At 33.6% G+C, this 20,299-nt stretch overlaps 1 protein-coding gene across 5 annotated transcripts in view; it reads left to right on the top strand.

Annotated features, from left to right (window-relative positions):
• Window positions 1–20,299, top strand: part of LOC149957409 (cytochrome P450 4V2-like) — a 132,229-nt gene that overhangs the window by 25,234 nt on the left and 86,696 nt on the right. For 2 of the 5 annotated variants that reach the window (XM_090164799.1, XM_090164803.1), the window contains exons 7-11: window positions 160–303; window positions 652–834; window positions 1,981–2,047; window positions 3,193–3,363; window positions 5,167–5,524. In XM_090164799.1, coding sequence (XP_090020925.1) covers window positions 160–303; window positions 652–834; window positions 1,981–2,047; window positions 3,193–3,363; window positions 5,167–5,327 — 726 coding nt within the window. In that variant the 3' untranslated portion in view covers window positions 5,328–5,524. Of the gene's footprint in view, window positions 1–159; window positions 304–651; window positions 835–1,980; window positions 2,048–3,192; window positions 3,364–5,166; window positions 5,525–20,299 lie in introns of those variants that run through there. The other 3 variants (XM_090164800.1, XM_090164802.1, XM_090164801.1) reach the window with 2 other exon arrangements.

The following is a 20,299-nucleotide window of genomic DNA, read 5'->3' as shown; positions in this document are numbered from 1 at the left end:
TTTTTAAACCAATAACCTTAAAAGTATATGATGTCTTGAACATAAAAGTTTTTTTTATAAATGTCTGATTTTGCTCACCTAGTAATGTTAAACAGTATTAGAACTTAAAAGTTAAGATAATGTTTTTAAAGATTCTCTATTTTATTCAATAAAAAACAGAGTTTATGTAAAAGAAATGGCCGAACAGAAGGTGAAATTGATTACTTGAGCATTATGGACATAATACAGAAATTTCCGGAAAAATCCAAATATTGGAAGAGATTTGAAGAAGAAATGTTTGACGTCTTGAGCATCATTTTCGGAGTAAGTACCTTTACTCGCCAAAGCTTTTCAGAGTAAGTCCTCAAGAAAAGTCCAGATGTGATAATTTCGAGGCATTTCATTTCTCCAATCTAATCGGGATAATTCAGCAAAACTCATTTAACGACAGTGTTCGTGTATGAATAGATTTTCTTTGTTACCACTACAGTGATAGTCTTAACAATGTAACGCATGGTTTAAATGATTCCTTAGTTAAGGGGGCCAATCATTGACCATAGTGAATTTGCAAACAAACATAGTCTAATGTTAATTATACTCTTACCTGGCAATCCATTTCCAGACATTGTACATTGGTCGAGAGTGTTAGAATTGTATTTTGTGATATTTCAGGCTTTTGAAACATCGCGAAACACTTTAGAGTGGGCTGCATTCCTGATTGGTCATAATCCGCGGGTGCAAGAGAAGATATATCAGGAGCTGACTGATGTCCTAGGAACGGACGAGCAGCAACTTACCTGGGAAAATATCTCCAAACTGAAATATCTCAAATGCGTCGTAAAGGTATTTTTGCAGGTATATTCGAAGCAGATAAATAGTCGGTTTTTGTTGTTTTATATACCCTGGATTAATTATTGCATGGTCGGTTTTTGCTCTTTTATAACTTGATTATATCGGCAAATAACTGAAACAAACAAACTCCGAGCTGTAGTAGTTGAAGAATCAATGACTGGTGGCTTTAGGTGAACGGTATTAAGTGGCGTAGCACAGGGCACGTGGCTAGGGTCTCCCCGAATTGTATGGTTGTATGACTTATGATGTTTTATTTAATAATAAATAAAACTAATTTTTATATGGTTATCAACTTCGAACCAAAAACCTGCCTACGTCACTAACGAAATCACTGACAGAACGTTACGTGGTTGGTGTGTCAAGCAATAATTTATAATAGTAGATTTAGTACATTTCAAATCACTGGAGCAACCTTAAGCCGCGCCCATACTTCACCTTGATATCAATTGAAATCGATTCAAAAGGTTTCGAAACAGTTGTGTTCACTAAGCTAAATCAATTTAAACCGATACAAATCGTTTTCTACCATTTGCGTGTTAAAGTAGATTAAATTATCACGAAAGTAAATAATTGGAATGCTTTTCACCCACATTAAACAAAAATATCAGGTTTAACCTCAATTTTGAACGGTATATTATAAGCGCCGTTAAATATAACAGTAAGAATCGATTTGTTAAATATGAAAGTTTTACTATTTAAAACTGCAAAATTTTATCATCTGACATCAAATGCAGTTGTACTTCGTGTTATGGAATTTTGTGCAAACTAATTTTCTTCTTCTGGTATATTGTCCAAATACATTATCTGCTTGTGGCATTTAGTAATTTGGTCAAGTCTTCCAGGTCGTTTAAACTTAGAAAAAACGTTCCTGTTACAACGGCGTGTATCATGACATATTTTATTTAAGTGCTTCACTTTCTTATATTAAACACATTGGCTCGGCTGTAAAACATTTCTACAAAACGTGTGATGACGCCTTTTCAAATTGTAAAAGAGTTGGTTCTTAATGGTTCTACAGATAAATATTTAATGAACTTTAAGACATCGTTAAAGGCCGCGGAATTTTCTAAGGTTCAATGACTCATGCGCGAGATAAACCACTTCAAAATAAATTAATGTTTTGTAATTTAATTTCATGAACAATCAAAGGAGGTGTTGAGACTCTTTCCACCGGGTCCTATCGTCGGAAGAAAATTAAAATCGGAAATGCAAATTAGTAAGTATTAATCTTTAAAAACATTTCACACTCCAGCTTTATGCAATGTACCAATATCGAAACTAAATAATATTCAATTAGAAAGACGAAAAATAATTGTTATTAGAAATGACTTTTTCTTTAAATAAAATCACATTTTTTACTAATGATTATTAAAATTCTTGATATTTTCAGTGTTCAATTGAAATGATTGAAACACTAAGTAGATATTTACAATAATGTATTCGAAAATTGGAAATCAAGGTAAAAGGTTTTCCAACTCTATAAAATTTGATGGGGAGAGATCCCTCCCATGATCCAAATATACAGGGTGTTTTTAACGAGCAAAAAAAACCCTGTATATTCAGAGCATTACGAATAATGCAATTATTCTTTGGTTTGATATTAATTCATTCAAAACTAAAACTCTTCATGATTTCTTTGGGTATTTTTATGATCTTTGTTTTTCTTATTGTGGTTTTAACTAAGCACAATTTCATTTTATTAAACATTCTACACTTTACTTCCACTATTAATTGATCAATAATATTTAAATATGAGAGAACGTACGTGTTATGTGGCACTTTTAAATTGGAGATTTAACAGAAGAAGAATTTGGAATGGTTGAGGGCACGAAATGTAACTTATTTGAAATAAAAGGGAATGGTTCTTAAACCGGGAAGCTGGTTGTAACTTATGTGAATATAGAGTGTCCACGACTGTGCATCTGCCGCCAGATATCCTCATCAGTACCATTCGTCTAATCTTTTATAGAACTGACAGTACAAGTATTTATATTGCTATTTATTTGGTCTGACAAATTTTAACTACCGCCCCTGTGTTCATAAATGGCATAAATGTTGAGACATGCATAGCGAAACGTTAAGAGAAAGATTTCGATAACTAGAGGAAATCCGTTATATTTAGTGCAGGGAGCTGTTGACTCGCGTCGCAGGAAGGGCACATCACTATATTGTAATTGTAACCCGAACAATAGAATTAAAGGGAGTATAAGTCCTTAGATAACTTAAGCCTATAGTGGTGTTTTCTGTATTATCCTGGCGTTTCATTAACGATGAATAGAAAATCATGAAATCTTCACATCATAAGACTATTGTTTTGATAAAAAGGTTATAAAATAATTTATAAAATATATTTATTTCCAGAAGGAAAAACTGTGCCGAAGGTAACCAACGTAATTGTTTTGATCTCGTTTATTCAGAGAAACGAACGGCACTTTGAAAACCCCGCCTTGTTTAATCCCGAAAGGTTCGAAATTGACGACATTCCCACTTTCGCCTTCATTCCATTCTCGTACGGACTCCGAAATTGCTTTGGTAATGACTTATTATTTTTTAGTTCCTATACACTAATATTTAGCTCAATCGGCGATACATCTCGAAAAAAACTCTGTGACTTTCCTTATTTTTTAATGCCGTAAATTTTACAATACATTTGTTAACGATTTACCGCTTATATTTTATATCGGGTTAATTACGCAAATGTGGGGAAAATAAGTTTATACTTGATGTTTCCTTGATGAGCGCTTGTCGTCATAAAGATTAAGGAGGTAACTGAACGGTGTTATTTCTAGTCAGCGCTATTTTTAAAGATGGCGGCTATAAATATAATGGGGCTGGAAAGTTAGAGCATGTTAAAAATATTATTTTCAATAATTAATGAATTGGTAAATGACGAAATTGTTGACGACAATATTGTTTATTCTAGAAACAATCTGTCTTTTATTAAAAAGTGAAAAGGACCATTGTAAAAGCTTATGCATTCCAATTAAATTAAAGACCTTTGACGAAACCAGTAGAATTGTTGAATAAAACAACAATTGTATAATTTTAACTCTTCGGTCAGCTAAACTGTAAACACCGACGCGTTTACGTAACGACATCGGATGCCAATCGTGACATCAAATCAAAACGCCGAAACTGGTACAGTAACAAAACGTTGGCATCGATGTTTTGATGTGCGTTACTGGACCTACCTTTCGTTCTTTCCATTTTTTAAGATGGCGTCGTGTCTTACGTTAAATAAGCAATATAACTGATAATACAGATAAATTAGCTGACAATTACGGTAATTTTCGCGACCTTAATATTGAAACTTAATAACCGCCATTTTTCAAAATAGCTACGTATATGGTATAATAAATGTTTTCTTTAGCTAAGTGTGACTAATGAAAGAAGCGCATACCAGAAAATCGGTACTTAGAGCGTCAGGAATGTTTAGAATATCAACTTAATCCCTTCATCACTAAAAATAAAAGTGCAAAAACGCTGGAAATAGTGAAAAAGCTGAGATCCAGTTGATACGTTATGGTGACCTGTTGGATATTAATATAGACCAAGATCGACGAAAACAGTCAGGCCGAGAAAGTCAAAGGCCCAAAATCGGCCTTTCACTTAGCCTTTTTAAGATTATTGCGTATAAAAATAATCAGCACCAAGGCACCACCTTAGGCCTAAATCATAAAGCGACTTTTGAAGCCATTAATTCAGGTGGCCGGGTTACAATGCGTAAGAGGTTGGTGGCAAGCCCTGCAAGCCAACAGCTCCCTATCTTCTAAATCGCGTATAAAAATGTCACCGTTCAAACTTAAACGCAGTTAGGAATAATTAAACTGCTTTATAAACCCGGTGACCCAATCCGGTAATTCTAGAGTTTCCAAAATATTCATAGCACTGACTAGAGTGTTCTAAATTGACATATTGGCAAACTGTAAAATTGAGTGGAAAATCTTAAATAAGAACAACGCAGAAGAATTTAAGCAAAAATATATTTTAAATTTTTTACTGTTTTTTTAAATTGACGGATTTAAAATTGCAAAAATACTTAACACGAAGATTCCATAAGAATTTTCTAAATAGCTTTTTCCTAAACCTTTTACACCTATTTACTGATTCTTTGAAATCGTTTTATGATTTTCGGTAATTTTCAGTGATTATCTAAAGGCATTATCGTGGTAACATTCAAACTGTACAGCTATTTACTTTAGTGATAACTCCCTCCAGATTTCTTTCAAATTAGAAAATTTTATAACATTGATTTATTTTTATTTGGTTAATAAATAATAATAAAATATATCAAGTTTCACCCAAATATTTACCTGATTTTTAAATTTTTTTTAGCACCTGCGCATGGATACAAGACCATGCTGTCATTTCTAGCTCACATATGTTTCAGATTCATTATTAAATCAGTGGATCGAGAAGATTCCGTATTAACTGAAAACACGATGGTACAAAGAGCAGACAAACCGATTCTGGTGCGAATGATAGCACGACAGTGAAATTTGCCTTCCCTGATAAATGTTTTAAGAACTTACTTTTGAATATTTGTTTCTGAAATGCAAAATTACCTTTTACATATGCTGCTAACTTTGAAACAACTACAAACGCGTTTTAAAATCATTAATCTAGGATGACTACTTGAATATACATTAGAAGTCATTAAACTTAAATTTAATTTAAAAAAATTATTTTTATCCCCACGAAAATTTCAATTTATTAATTAACAAATTATACAAGATAAGAAAATAATAATGAATAAAGGTTCATATTTCAATTGAACAAAAAGTTTAATTGGTGCAACTTTTAGGCACTGTAAAAAGTAAGTATCAAATAATGCAAGTCACGTCTGAGTCACTCTTATTTTTTCAGCTTCGCCAGATTTGAGCTTTTTACACTTGTCGTAATATTTTAGAAAATATTCATTGCCTCCGGATGAATCAAACGACACAAGTCATATCTGTAAAATAAGCATTGAGATAAACCATATGGGATAACGTTTTCATAGACACCAAGGGTAATGTTTTAAATTTATCTACCATTATGTACATTTTAAAATGACTGATTTTCAAGTATAAAACAACACTAGCCGTCTGAGTCACTCTTTTTTTCAGCTACGACAGATTTGAGGTTTTTACCCATGTCGTAATATTTTAGAAAATATTTATTGCCTTCGGATAAATCAAACGACACAAGTCATATCCGTAATTATCTGGAAAATAAGCATTGTGATAAACCATGTGGGATAGTCTTTTCATATACATCAAGGGTAATGTTTTAAATTTATCAACCATTATGTACATTTTAAAATGACTGATTTTCAAGTCTAAAACCACACTTGTCGCCCTAAACTTCAGAGTTGTTTAAGCTTTTATTAATAACGTTGCTGCGACTTATGATAGGCAAGCATATCGTTAACTTTCTCGAAATGTAAAATTAGTTGCTTAATAGTCCTTCTAAGCTTATCGAGCGACTATTGCATCTAAGCTTTCAGGAGTGCGGTCTCCAGATTTAGGCCGTTAGCAAAGCTTTATTTTCATTTTCTTCAATATCTTCGAGCCAACTTGGCTGAAAGGTATCTTTCTTCAAATCTTCCACAAAATTGTGAAGAGAACAATACGTCGTTAACAAGCAGATCCATTCGTTTCATCACCATCCTCCAATTAGCTTTTAGCCTACCAAATGTCATATCCACTGTCATTCGAGCAGAACTTCGGATAGCGGTAGCCGGACAAATAATTATAGTAAGCGACCGCGGACGATATTAAGAGCTCCACTCTTTTCCTTTTTTGAATATCTGCGGCGCGTATATTGGCAATTTACCGGTTTTGTCATGGAAGACGTCAACTCAGCTTGAGAGACTTTTAGCCCTTTTTTTGGGTCTCGCTGTAACCTCAACCACTTGTCGTATTTAAATTCTTTAAACGGATTTAAAATCAGGATGTTTCAATTCATAGGCCCGTCAGTAGGATGTGCCAGCATCTTTGCCAGTTTTCCATGTAGAGGTACACGGGGGGGGGTCGGCCCCGGAAATCCCCGCTTCCTTCCCAGGGTGTTTGCCGTTTTTGTCGGCTGATATTGGATGGCCCATAACTTTGTTAGGATGAAGTGTAGGACCCATGTGCACTAGACATTTTCGACTCCAAATGGCCCAAAGTATACGCTCAATAATTTGTGACATAGGTTCTCTAAACTCCCTGTATAGCGAAAAAAAGTAACGAAATATTGCATTGATTAATTTTATTTTCCAGTGAAGAGGATCGAATATTGACACACTATAATATTTTAAACAAAAATTATATGGAAGGTTATTTATAAGTTATATAATTAAATACAATGTTACCTAAATTCCAAAAATATAATCTAACATTTATACATAATTAATACGGTAATGAGGCGCCCCTTATCCTAACGCACTTTCGAAGTCTTTTTCTGAAGGAGAGACAAAGTCGACGAATGAAATCAGGAGGTAACCTGTTATAGGCGGCCTGAACCATGCCGAAAAGGTCATCTCTATTCTCCGGAATTCTTTTTTCCATATTGTTAACTAAAAATGCCCACAGCGTCTCTGTCGGATTTAAATCTGGTGAGAGAGCTGGCCAGCCCAAAACATATACACCTTCATGTTCAAGGAATTCATTGACAATTCTGGAATTATGGGCTGGACAATTGTCGTGTTGGAACCTCAAACTAAATTGTTTTTAGGTTCAATTTGGAAGTAATGTGTTTTGAAATTACTAAATTACGTTTAAAGGCATTCATTTTCTCTCAAGTTTCCCATTGGTGCGCAATGCTGCGCATGCGCTACGGGAAGTTTGTTTTGCGGGTCGTTAATAAAGAACGTAAATAAGTGATAGTTTGTTGTTGGGTTATCCATAAATAATCTTTTGTATTAAAGCCACATGTTAAGATTGAAAACTATGGGCCCGGTGCAGAGACGTTTTTCAGTAACGCAAAATAGCGAAGCCTCGCTTAATTAACAGAAGGGAACCATGGTTTTAGAAAACTGCGAACTTCGCGCCAAATCGGTGTGCCGAGAAATCTTATCTATAAAACAACAGGAAAGCGTTCTGTTGATTTTGCGAGAGGTCTACGGCAGTCGCTAGCCGCCGAAAAGTTCGCCAAGACATTGGCGGATTGCGGTACGCCAAGAGCTCGGGAAATATATTGAGAATAAAACGCTTTTTACCAACTTTAATAAGATAAATAATACAACACGATAGGTGAGAATCTTTTAAATTATTCAAATTTGAGTTTCTAGCTCATTATCGCTTTCCGAAAAATGTTTTAGTCAAATTATTTTCAGAGCCAAGGCCTAACCTCAATTGCGATTTACGGAACACTAAAATAAGCCAGCCACTCTTAGTAACTTTACAGGTAAGAATATATTATAATAGGGAATCTTATACATAACTAATCTGGGTGTATTCTAAGCCTTGGTTTTTTATAGATCCTTATTTGCTGGTAGTGTATGCAGGGGTTTTTAACTAATGAGTCAGTAATGACATGGTGAATTGGTTCAGTGCAGAGATGGGCAAAAACCAATTTTCATATCTCACACTCCTCTCTTTAGAGTCAGATGTTGGAGCTCGCACTCGCACTCTTCTCTTTTTTTCTCAGAAGCTTGAGAGAGAGGGGTGTGTCCTTCTGGTGATTGAGAATTTCATTCTCAATCACAAAGCTGTAGCTTGGCTCCTGCCGTTCACCCGCGCCTCTCCCCCTCAATCACCAGAAGGACACAAAGCTGTAGCTTGGCTCCCGCCGTTCACCCGCGCCTCTCCCCCTTAATCACCAGAATTTCTAATCACCAGATTCTCCCGTTCCTCCCTTAATCACCCGCTCTCCCGTTCCTCCCTTAATCACCAGAATTTCTAATCACCAGATTCTCCCGTTCCTCCCTTAATCACCAGAATTTCTAATCACCAGATTCTCCCGTTCCTCCCTTAATCACCAGAATTTCTAATCACCAGATTCTCGTTCACCCGCTCTCCCGTTCCTCCCTTAATCACCAGAATTTCTAATCACCAGATTCTCGTTCACCAGCTGCTTTCCCCCAACCCCCATTCATGGATACTTCATCTCTCTCGTTCACTGGTTGCTTTCCCCCACCCCCATTCTCCAAAATTAGTTTTGCTCGCGCAGATATCTGGAGATTAGATTTTTACCCGTTTGCTTATCGCTTCCGAACTCCTTAATTTCTAATCTCTAGGTAATAAAAACCAGTTATTTACATTTAATTTTTTATTTTAGAACTTTGTTTTACATGTTAGTAGGTTCTATCAGATATTCCATTAGATGGTTATCTTGTACATTACACAATTAAAACAAATTAAAGTAGTTAAGTTTACAGGCATTTAAATGGGGTGAAACGATCTCCTGCAACTTAATTTAATTTAAAGTTCTAACTCACGTATTTGTAGTGTTTAGCAGCAGTATCGTCTTCTTCTTCTTCAGGTACAGGTGAGATGCATTTGTCAGAGACCGTAGTTGCTTTTGGCGTCGGGGGAATGTCCCATTCTAGCGAAAGGTACTTTTTTTCCGATGGTGAATTATCCCTAGCCGGACAGTTTGGAAAGAATCTAGCATGTTCAAGTTCTGGTACGTCTCCTGATTTCCATCCTTCTAATACGCCATGGCATTTGTAACATCGTACTTCATCGCCCCGCTGAATATAGTAGAATCCAGCCTTCGCTAGTTGCTCCTTAGTGACGTGTGGATTTTTCCAGTGACGAAACGTTTCAAGTCGATACACTTCAATGTCCATAGCTGATCTAGACCAAATACGTTCTATAGTTTCAAATGATACATTCTCTAAGCCTACATTTACCCCTAAGTCTACTAAACCTAATTTTATCAATATGGTTAAATTTCTACGCTAAAATTCTCAATATAAACGCTTTTTTTTCAATATGCAAATTGTTTTAAATATGTCTAAAAATATAGTCTATTACCAAGAAAAAATAGTTACTTACTTTACGGGTAGAAATCCTTTGTCGAGCTGTAGAAAAGACTGAGCGATCCGTCAGCAGGTCTTTACTCGTCAATGCGCCGTAGAGAAATGACGCACGGAAGATTAATTTATTCCTATCTTGTTGAGAATAATTCATCACGTGATCTAAACTTCAAATAACCCTCAAATTCTATTGGCTGTCTCTGACAGTTTAAACTGCCTCTAATGATTGACGGCACATATTAACCCACTTGAGTATTTGGAAAAAACCCTTTGCTACTCGAAGGAGAGTTTTGGAAATACCACGTTGACGATATCAAAATCGAGCTCTCACTTGAAAATGTTTACGGAAAACAATCCTCTTGAAAAATTGAGTTACGTAGAAGATTGCTAAAAAATGGCTAAGTGTTATGTTTTTTTCAATAATGAGTCTTATTTTTTACATTTTAAAGTATTTATTAAGAGTGAAAAATCCTATGACTACACTGACGGCATATCTTAAGTACCGGTGGAAAAAAATCCATTGCTCAAAGTTCAGTTATCTTATTAAACAAGCGCGTGCACAGAAAAATGAACGAGTCACGTGATAGTAACTTAATTTCTACGCTAATCTTACCCCTACTAGGCCTAATTTCTGTCTAATACATTTCCAATATATATATATATATATATATAAAAGAATGCCTAAAAATTTCATTTTAAATATAATAAAATAGCCTAGCTGATTATTATTATTATTATTATAACTTACTTTTCAGCGTGACCTTCAATGACTATTCCCAATGCTAAGACTCTTTATTGAGATAACGAAAACTGTAACTAAGAATTGATTCCCATGACTACCCTGACGGCATATCTTAAGTACCAGTGGAAAAAAATCCATTGCTCAAAGTTCAGTTATCTTATTAATCGGGTGCGCGCGCACAGAAAATGAAAGTCACGTGAGAATCGGTACGTCACTGAAAATAGTGGAAGTGTCATCACTAGAGTTCTTTTATCAATATATTTAATTAAGGATTATTTCAAAGTTTAGATGACGCCATGGTTCTCAAAGCAGTGATATTAAAAGATCTCAACGGTTGGAATTGGAGAAACGCTAAAAATATTCTCGACATATTCATTCTCCCTGAGTATAAATAAATAAATAAATAAATACATTCTTGGCGTAGTAGTAGGATTTTAAGAAAAAAATTAAATACGGAAAATCAATTATTTTATTTTAAAGGTTTTGTGATTTCTCACCAAACAATTTCAACATCTTCAATGTAGGCTATCACATCAGGGGCATCTCAAAAATCTTTTTCCTCTGATCTCCGAGTTTCTGCCTCTGTCTTTAGTATTTATAAATATTTTCCTATCCATAAACCATTTCCTAACTGGTGGACTTGGATAACACTAAAATTTTACTTATAATAATATGCTGAAATACATTTTCCAATACGCAAAAAATTAAAGCTAGACCTAAAAACCTGTAAAGTGTAAATAGTTAAGACTAAATTTCTAAGCCTAGCCCATGAAAGTACATTTTCCGTAAATCATATCCTAACATGAATGCATTTGTTAAGAATAAATGTTTTTTTTTAAATACGCTAATTAATTTCGTAAACAAGCATAAATTTTAGTTCGCCCCTCCTCCAAAATATCTAATAGAGCTAGTACATTCTCGATAAATATACATGTTCTTGGGGAATAAGAGACGTTTTTTATCAATGTAAGCCAAGTTTAAAGCTTATTGTCATTAGTTCCATAACAAAAACCACATTGTAACGTGATAATGGCTGCTCACTAATCCCAATTCCATGTGAAACTCTTTCAGTTTCTTTTGAGTTTCAAAATAGGGTTTTAGAAATAGATTTTTCCTATTTCATTAAATATAAGTATTAAAATTAGAATTGCTTCATTAAATTATGCATTTGTACTGTACTGCACACAATACCTGCATTTGAAATTGTATAACATTAAAACACAGTTTTTAAAAAAAAATATATCAAGGTTTTCAATTTAGTTAAAAATAATTATATTAGATGTATTGTGTTTATATTTTTAACTTAATTGCATTGATGTTTTAAAAGCAAACCTCGGGCCTAAGAAACAGGCAAAGTGTAAATTGCTAAGACTAAATTTCTAACTCTAATAATGTGTAAATCAATTATACAATTATCTAGTCATAAGTGTTAGAGACTTTATTACAATGAAATAAAACCATGTAGAAATGTATATGATATAAATTTAAGAAAACTCAAACATTCGACAGACATAACTTTTCTGTTTTAAATCAACAATTTTATTATTCTTTCTTATAATTTTTTTTTATACAACCATTTGTTTTTTATATAGATAACCTGAGGACGGCTATAATATGAACATATACCTAAAGAAAAATCGGGGGTTAAACAAAAACAACCTTAAGTTTACTATTTTTATATATTCACACGTCCTCAATTATGCAAATTTTATATTAACATTTCTACTATACATATTTCATAATTATCTCGTATAAAAGAGGGTCATTTTTGTACTATAAAACCATTCCATTCCTGAAATCCGCTACAGGAAAATCTGCAAAGGGATAAAAAACAAACATATATATATAGCTTTAATCAAATAAATAAATAAATAAATATATTCCTTATGGATTATAAGTTCGCGAAAGGTGTGTATTATATTTAATTTCTTACATTTCGTTTCATTATTTAATGATTTTTTTATTTTTTAAAAAAGTATGTCTTACTCTGAAGTCACACTCTGGTTTTGGAGTTACAGCTTCAATTTTTGATGGTGCCCCAGCCGTGTACTTAACAAACGGTGTCAATAGTATCGTTGTCTCAATTCAATCTTGTGATTGTCTTACTGAAAAATGGTCCTATGTCATTGACGCTCTGGGGTCACAAACAGGAATACGAATTACTCTACCAACGCCTACTATTGAGCAGTATTCGGATTGCTGTTACAACCATTACTTTCGCGTAACGTCGACAGGCGGAGAGTTTAATTGGATTCTGCAACCATTTAGTCAAAAGTATTTGCTAGATGAAATGTGTTTAACTGGGAGTTTGACGCTTAGCGTACCCCCAGGTAATTGCGTTCGATCGGTGCAAACCCAGAATTGATGAGCAACTTTCCGTACTTCGGCAAAATCAATCATCCATCACCACAATGTATGAAGTTCTCGAACAAAAATTCAGAACTTTCTATAGTGTTTTCAAACCTTTGGAGAGGAGAGAGAATCCCTGTGGCTTTTTAGAACTATACAGTGGATTCCGTCTCTCAAACGACTATTCTAAGCCTTTGGAAAACCTCTTTTTAGAAAAATTCTGTGGGAATTGCCCCTTTGAAATATATTCTCTAATGAATTATTGTTTGAACGATATAAAACATTTACAATTACTGTTGGGAGACATACTGTAATTTTCTAAACAATAAACAAAATACGAACCATTTTCATGTTTTATTATTATTAGGAATATGGATGAAAAAAAAACACACATTAAATATTTATTTCAAATATCTGTAGAACCGAAGCCTCTCGATCCTCTTTCTGTATCTTCTTCAATTTGCTAATACAAACCAAAACAGGAAAATTGAAATAATAATAATAATAATTTTGGAGGGTGGAACATATCAATTTAACTCACAAGGCATTCCATAGGAACTGGCATCGAAATACATTCGCAGATAAGTTGAGCTATTTGATCGCCTCTGAAGATTTTAAATGCGTTTTTCCCGTGATTAATCAAGACAACCCCTATTGTACCAGTGTAATCTTTATCTATCACACCTGCTTAAACATCAATACCATGTTTTACGGAAAGACCCGAACGAGGGGCTAGAAATAAATAAATAAATATAAAACATGGTATTCGTTAAATAAAAAATTCAGAATTTGATGAGGAATTTCCATTATGGATAAATATTAAAGACAAATATTAAAAAAATATTCTAACGAGTAAAGAAGTTTCAAACACAAATGACAAGTTTTACGAAAAAATTCCTTTTATAGCGTTTAACTCGATTTAAAATTCTTTAGATACGCTACTTAAGATAATCTATGAAGTATTCTTGTAAACTGATCTTGTTATAGTGAAGATTAGTTGATTAAGCTAAGCAATTTACGAGCGACGTTCTAGCGTACTTGTAATTAAGAAAGTAAGTACTTAGTTTTACGATTTTGCTTAAAACTATGATTTTAAATCGATAAAGTGAAACACGTAAAGTGTCCCTGACCAAAATTGTTTCACAAACATCTGTACCGTTTAATAAGATACGAGTATGATAACGATTTCTAGAGCCCTATGTTCGATAATGATTCATTAGGAAAATTTGAATATAGTTTAAATTTTTAATTACTTATTTTTGGGTTGACTACCAATTTGGAGGACTACTGTTTTGATTTTGATATAACTAAATTTTATTGGTTTTCGAAAGGTTTTCTCTTCCACCCCCCTCACCCCCCGCCCCCAGTTTATAATTATGATGTCAGTTGTAAATTGTTTTTTTCGAGTATAAAAAGGGTAAACAGAAAAATTGAGAGATAGTATTAAGAAAACAGCCAATTCGAATTGTTTCGGAATCGGCTCGAGGGACTAAGTACGTAGAAATACGTCAATTGTAAATTCTAAACTTTGTATATATATTATATTCAATCATTCATTCTTACTAATTTTATAGTAATGGATCCTATTTCCATAACTTTGGCCTCGGGAAATGAGTACGTCGGTACGACAACCGAATCTATGATTTGCTTTCACTGCGGCGAATGTACGGAAGAATTGGCTGTAAGAGGTGGGGGACTGTTCTTTTGCTGGGGTCGACAGTGCGCGCATTATCAAATGGGTGTAATTTTTCGACATGGTAATGTCTATACCAAACACATCCCCGGGCATCTTATAAAGGAGTTCCCGCCCCATCTCCGTTGTACGTACTGTGGAAGAAGAGGGTCGAAGAGAAGCCGTCGACAGGAGGAGTGCTCAGCGTTCGATTTCATGGGATGCTGTCATTACCCTAAGCCTCCCAGAGACCGAACTGTAGTTCGTTTTATAAATAAATAAATTAATAAAATTGCGAATAATTTACAAATAAATGTCTATTGACTTTTCTTCATCCTATAATATAAGTTTATTCCTAAATTTTTAAGCTTATTACAATAAGATTTCTTTAAGAGAGAGAGAAAAGAATTGCTTAAATTATTAAGTTAGGGTTATAAGTCAACATGATAACTTATATCCTGGGTATAATTTACTAAACTTCAATAACTTTGACTTGATAAAGTAGGTAATATATGTTTCCATCTAAGTATACAAAAAATGCTTCAATCTTTCAATAACTTTATTTAAATTACATTGATTGTGTGTTGAATTTACAGGGTATTCCCCCCCAACGATATAAACGAATTAATTTCTCATTGTTTAAATGATGTCGCATACTTAAATTATGCCTTTTCACAATCAATGTAATTTAAATAAAGTTATTGAAAGATTGAAGCATTTTTTGTATACTTAGATGGAATCACATATTACCTACTTTATCAAGTCAAAGTTATTGAAGTTTAGTAAATTATACCCAGGATATAAGTTATCATGTTGACTTATAACCCTAACTTAATAATTTAAGTAATTCTTTTCTCTCTCTCTTAAAGAAATCTTATTGTAATAAGCTTAAAAATTTAGGAATAAACTTATATTATAGGATGAAGAAAAGTCAATAGACATTTATTTGTAAATTATTCGCAATTTTATTAATTTATTTATTTATAAAACGAACTACAGTTCGGTCTCTGGGAGGCTTAGGGTAATGACAGCATCCCATGAAATCGAACGCTGAGCACTCCTCCTGTCGACGGCTTCTCTTCGACCCTCTTCTTCCACAGTACGTACAACGGTGATGGGGCGGGAACTCCTTTATAAGATGCCCGGGGATGTGTTTGGTATAGACATTACCATGTCGAAAAATTACACCCATTTGATAATGCGCGCACTCTCGACCCCAGCAAAAGAAAAGTCCTCCACCTCTTACAGCCAATTCTTCCGTACATTCGCCGCAGTGAAAGCAAATCATAGATTCGGTTGTCGTACCGACGTACTCATTTCCCGAGGCCAAAGTTATGGAAATAGGATCCATTACTATAAAATTAGTAAGAATGAATGATTGAATATAATATATATACAAAGTTTAGAATTTACAATTGACGTATTTCTACGTACACTCTGTTTGAAAAGTCTTCGACAGCTGAACTTTTTGCCCTTTTTAATTCTGCTAGAAAACTATAATAGATAGTTCGATGAAACCAATTGCAACTTTTATTTATTTTCCAATATCTTTCGTTATTTATTGGTTTCGTCCGCCAAAAATTAATAGTTTGGCGGGAACCGTCAAAACTCATTTTTTACAACTTTTTAAATATTGGTTCTACGGCACCGACTCGCGCGTTTTTCAATTCACAATGGTCGATTCATATTTAGAAAGTGGAAAAATTATCCCTCTACAACCAACGGTTGAGAAGTTATAGCGTTTCCAAACTTTCCTCAAAACTAGGAAACACCTAAAATGCATCAAGCGATTATAAATAACGCAACTTAGACGACAATTTGGAAACGCGATAACTTCTCAACCGTTGGTTGTAGAGGGATAATTTTTCCACTTTCTAAATATGAACCGACCATTGTGAATTTAAAACGCGCGAGTCAGTGCCGTAGAACCAGTATTTAAAAAGTTGTCAAAAATGAGTTTTGACGGTTCCCGCCAAACTATTAATTTTTGGCGGACGAAACCGATAAATAACGAAAGATATTGGAAAATAAATAAAAGTTGCAATTGGTTTCATCGAGCTATCTATTATAGTTTTCTAGCAGAATTAAAAAGAGGGCAAAAATTTCAGCTGTCGAAGACTTTTCAAACAGAGTGTACTTAGTCCCTCGAGCCGATTCCGAAACAATTCGAATTGGCTGTTTTCTTAATACTATCTCTCAATTTTTCTGTTTACCCTTTTTATACTCGAAAAAAACAATTTACAACTGACATCATAATTATAAACTGGGGGCGGGGGGTGAGGGGGGTGGAAGAGAAACCCTTTCGAAAACCAATAAAATTTAGTTATATCAAAATCAAAACAGTAGTCCTCCAAATTGGTAGTCAACCCAAAAATAAGTAATTAAAAATTTAAACTATATTCAAATTTTCCTAATGAATCATTATCGAACATAGGGCTCTAGAAATCGTTATCATACTCGTATCTTATTAAACGGTACAGATGTTTGTGAAACAATTTTGGTCAGGGACACTTTACGTGTTTCACTTTATCGATTTAAAATCATAGTTTTAAGCAAAATCGTAAAACTAAGTACTTACTTTCTTAATTACAAGTACGCTAGAACGTCGCTCGTAAATTGCTTAGCTTAATCAACTAATCTTCACTATAACAAGATCAGTTTACAAGAATACTTCATAGATTATCTTAAGTAGCGTATCTAAAGAATTTTAAATCGAGTTAAACGCTATAAAAGGAATTTTTTCGTAAAACTTGTCATTTGTGTTTGAAACTTCTTTACTCGTTAGAATATTTTTTTAATATTTGTCTTTAATATTTATCCATAATGGAAATTCCTCATCAAATTCTGAAATTCGTAAGATTAACGAAATATGCATGCGCGCCTACTCGAGAAACACCTGGCTCTGCAGGTCTTGATTTATGTAGTGCATATAACTATGTTGTAGCCCCCATGGCAAGAGAGCTAATAAATACTGATTTAAGTGTAGTTATAACTGATTTCTGCTACGGACGTATTGGTAATATTATATATATATATATATATATATATATATATATATATATATATATATATATATATATATTTTATTTAACGAATACCATGTTTTATATTTATTTATTTATTTCTAGCCCCTCGTTCGGGTCTTTCCGTAAAACATGGTATTGATGTTTTAGCAGGTGTGATAGATAAAGATTACACTGGTACAATAGGGGTTGTCTTGATTAATCACGGGAAAAACGCATTTAAAATCTTCAGAGGCGATCAAATAGCTCAACTTATCTGCGAATGTATTTCGATGCCAGTTCCTATGGAATGCCTTGTGAGTTAAATTGATATGTTCCACCCTCCAAAATTATTATTATTATTTCAATTTTCCTGTTTTGGTTTCTATACTAAGAGGATCGAGAGGCTTCGGTTCTACAGATATTTGAAATAAATATTTAATGTGTGTTTTTTTTTTCATCCATATTCCTAATAATAAAACATGAAAATGGTTCGTATTTTGTTTATTGTTTAGAAAATTACAGTATGTCTCCCAACAGTAATTGTAAATGTTTTATATCGTTCAAACAATAATTCATTAGATAATATATTTCAAAGGGGCAATTCCCACACCATTTTTCTAAAAAGAGGTTTTCCAAAGGCTTAGAATAGTCGTTTGAGAGACGGAATCCACTGTATAGTTCTAAAAAGCCACAGGGATTCTCTCTCCTCTCCAAAGGTTTGAAAACACTATAGAAAGTTCTGAATTTTTGTTCGAGAACTTCATACATTGTGGTGATGGATGATTGATTTTGCCGAAGTACGGAAAGTTGCTCATCAATTCTGGGTTTGCACTGATCGAACGCAATTACCTGGGGTACGCTAAGCGTCAAACTCCCAGTTAAACACATTTCATCTAGCAAATACTTTTGACTAAATGGTTGCAGAATCCAATTAAACTCTCCGCCTGTCGACGTTACGCGAAAGTAATGGTTGTAACAGCAATCCGAATACTGCTCAATAGTAGGCGTTGGTAGAGTAATTGGCATTCCTGTTTGTGACCCCAGAGCGTCAATGACATAGGACCATTTTTCAGTAAGACAATCCCAAGATTGAATTGAGACAACGATACTATTGACACCGTTTGTTAAGTACACGGCTGGGGCACCATCAAAAATTGAAGCTGTAACTCCAAAACCAGAGTGTGACTTCAGAGTAAGACATACTTTTTTAAAAAATAAAAAAAATCATTAAATAATGAAACGAAATGTAAGAAATTAAATATAATACACACCTTTCGCGAACTTATAATCCATAAGGAATATATTTATTTATTTATTTGATTAAAGCTATATATATAAATATATATATGTTTGTTTTTTATCCCTTTGCAGATTTTCCTGTAGCGGATTTCAGGAATGGAATGGTTTTATAGTACAAAAATGACCCTCTTTTATACGAGATGAGAAGTATGTGGGCACTTAAAAAAATTAGATACCACTAATGATTATTTCGCCGTATACTTAAGTTATTTCTAAAAAAAATATTAAAATCAACTTAAGTACCCCTGTACTACCTTCTTTGTTTTCGAATTTCAGATAGCTAAACAACACTTAAGTTGAATTCCTTTTATTAAAATAGATACTTTAATATGGTTAGAAGTATATAAATTAAACAAGAAGTGTACCCACTTAGCTTAATTTGAGCCCTTCCAATGCATCCATAAAGTTTACGAAGCAGACGATGGTAAAAATAGAGGTCACCATTGAGAATAGAAAAAGTAGAGAGCTAAGCTCAGTAAACTTGTATTTGGGTTTTGTCCTATATGAATTTTCACGTTTTCAGAGGGATTAAACATTTTATACTAATTTTAAAAGTCGCGTTACTTCATTTTCTTCGCGATTTATATTTTAAAAGGTTATTTTTTATTGTCATGGTCTTTTATTTTGAATTTAATTTAACCCTGTATTTAGCGTTATTTCTAAGTAATATCTATAAAGAAGTTGAAGCCTTGGTTGTTAATGTGGAAGTTGAAACTAATTGATAGTCATCATGAAAATTGAGTCATATTTACACAAACTTCCAGAGAAAAATATATTTCACCAAACATATTGATTAAGTCTTCTATCTTATTTTCAGCCTTTAACCGAACTTTAAACCGAAAGTCTACAGAAAATGTTGATTGGTCTAGGTCTGTAACTCTTGTAGAGGTCAACAAAGCATATGCGTATCTAAGCGAAGCGAAGCGTATAAATAGTCTTTGCTCTCCCTCTAACCTCTTAAACGCACCGTGTAATGTAGCGAAACGCAGTTTTTTCTAACACTCAAAACCTATAATCAAACTAACTTGCAAACCCTCAATTGGCAATATTTTATAAATTAGATTTAACTGTAAAAGTTTTATTTTAACATTTCTAATATCAAATGGTTGACAATATTATATTAATTAGCTTTATCGGTTCGCTGTAGTCGCGTTACCATGTTATCTGCGTCCGTGCGAAACGGAAATCATACGAAATTACCTGGCGAGCGAAAATAATAATTAGTGCACTTCTTGTATTATTTATATACTTTTGCTATGGTACATTTGATTATAAAAATTTATAAATTACCAAACCCCTCCTCCCACCTCTCCCCGTTTTTAAGTACCAAATGAAGTTATTATTTCAAGTGATTTCTGATTTGGCATAAATATAGGAGCGAGCATTCTACATTTTTACATTCTTCGTATTTACGAGCAAGTTTAAGGGCTAAATATTAGCTATGGAAAATAACG

This window comes from Leiobunum rupestre, chromosome 2, assembly GCF_980474605.1.
Source record: "Leiobunum rupestre chromosome 2, qqLeiRupe1.1.hap1, whole genome shotgun sequence".
NCBI classification, from domain to species: Eukaryota; Metazoa; Arthropoda; class Arachnida; order Opiliones; family Sclerosomatidae; genus Leiobunum; species Leiobunum rupestre.
This window is presented reverse-complemented; position numbering and strand designations above follow the sequence as displayed.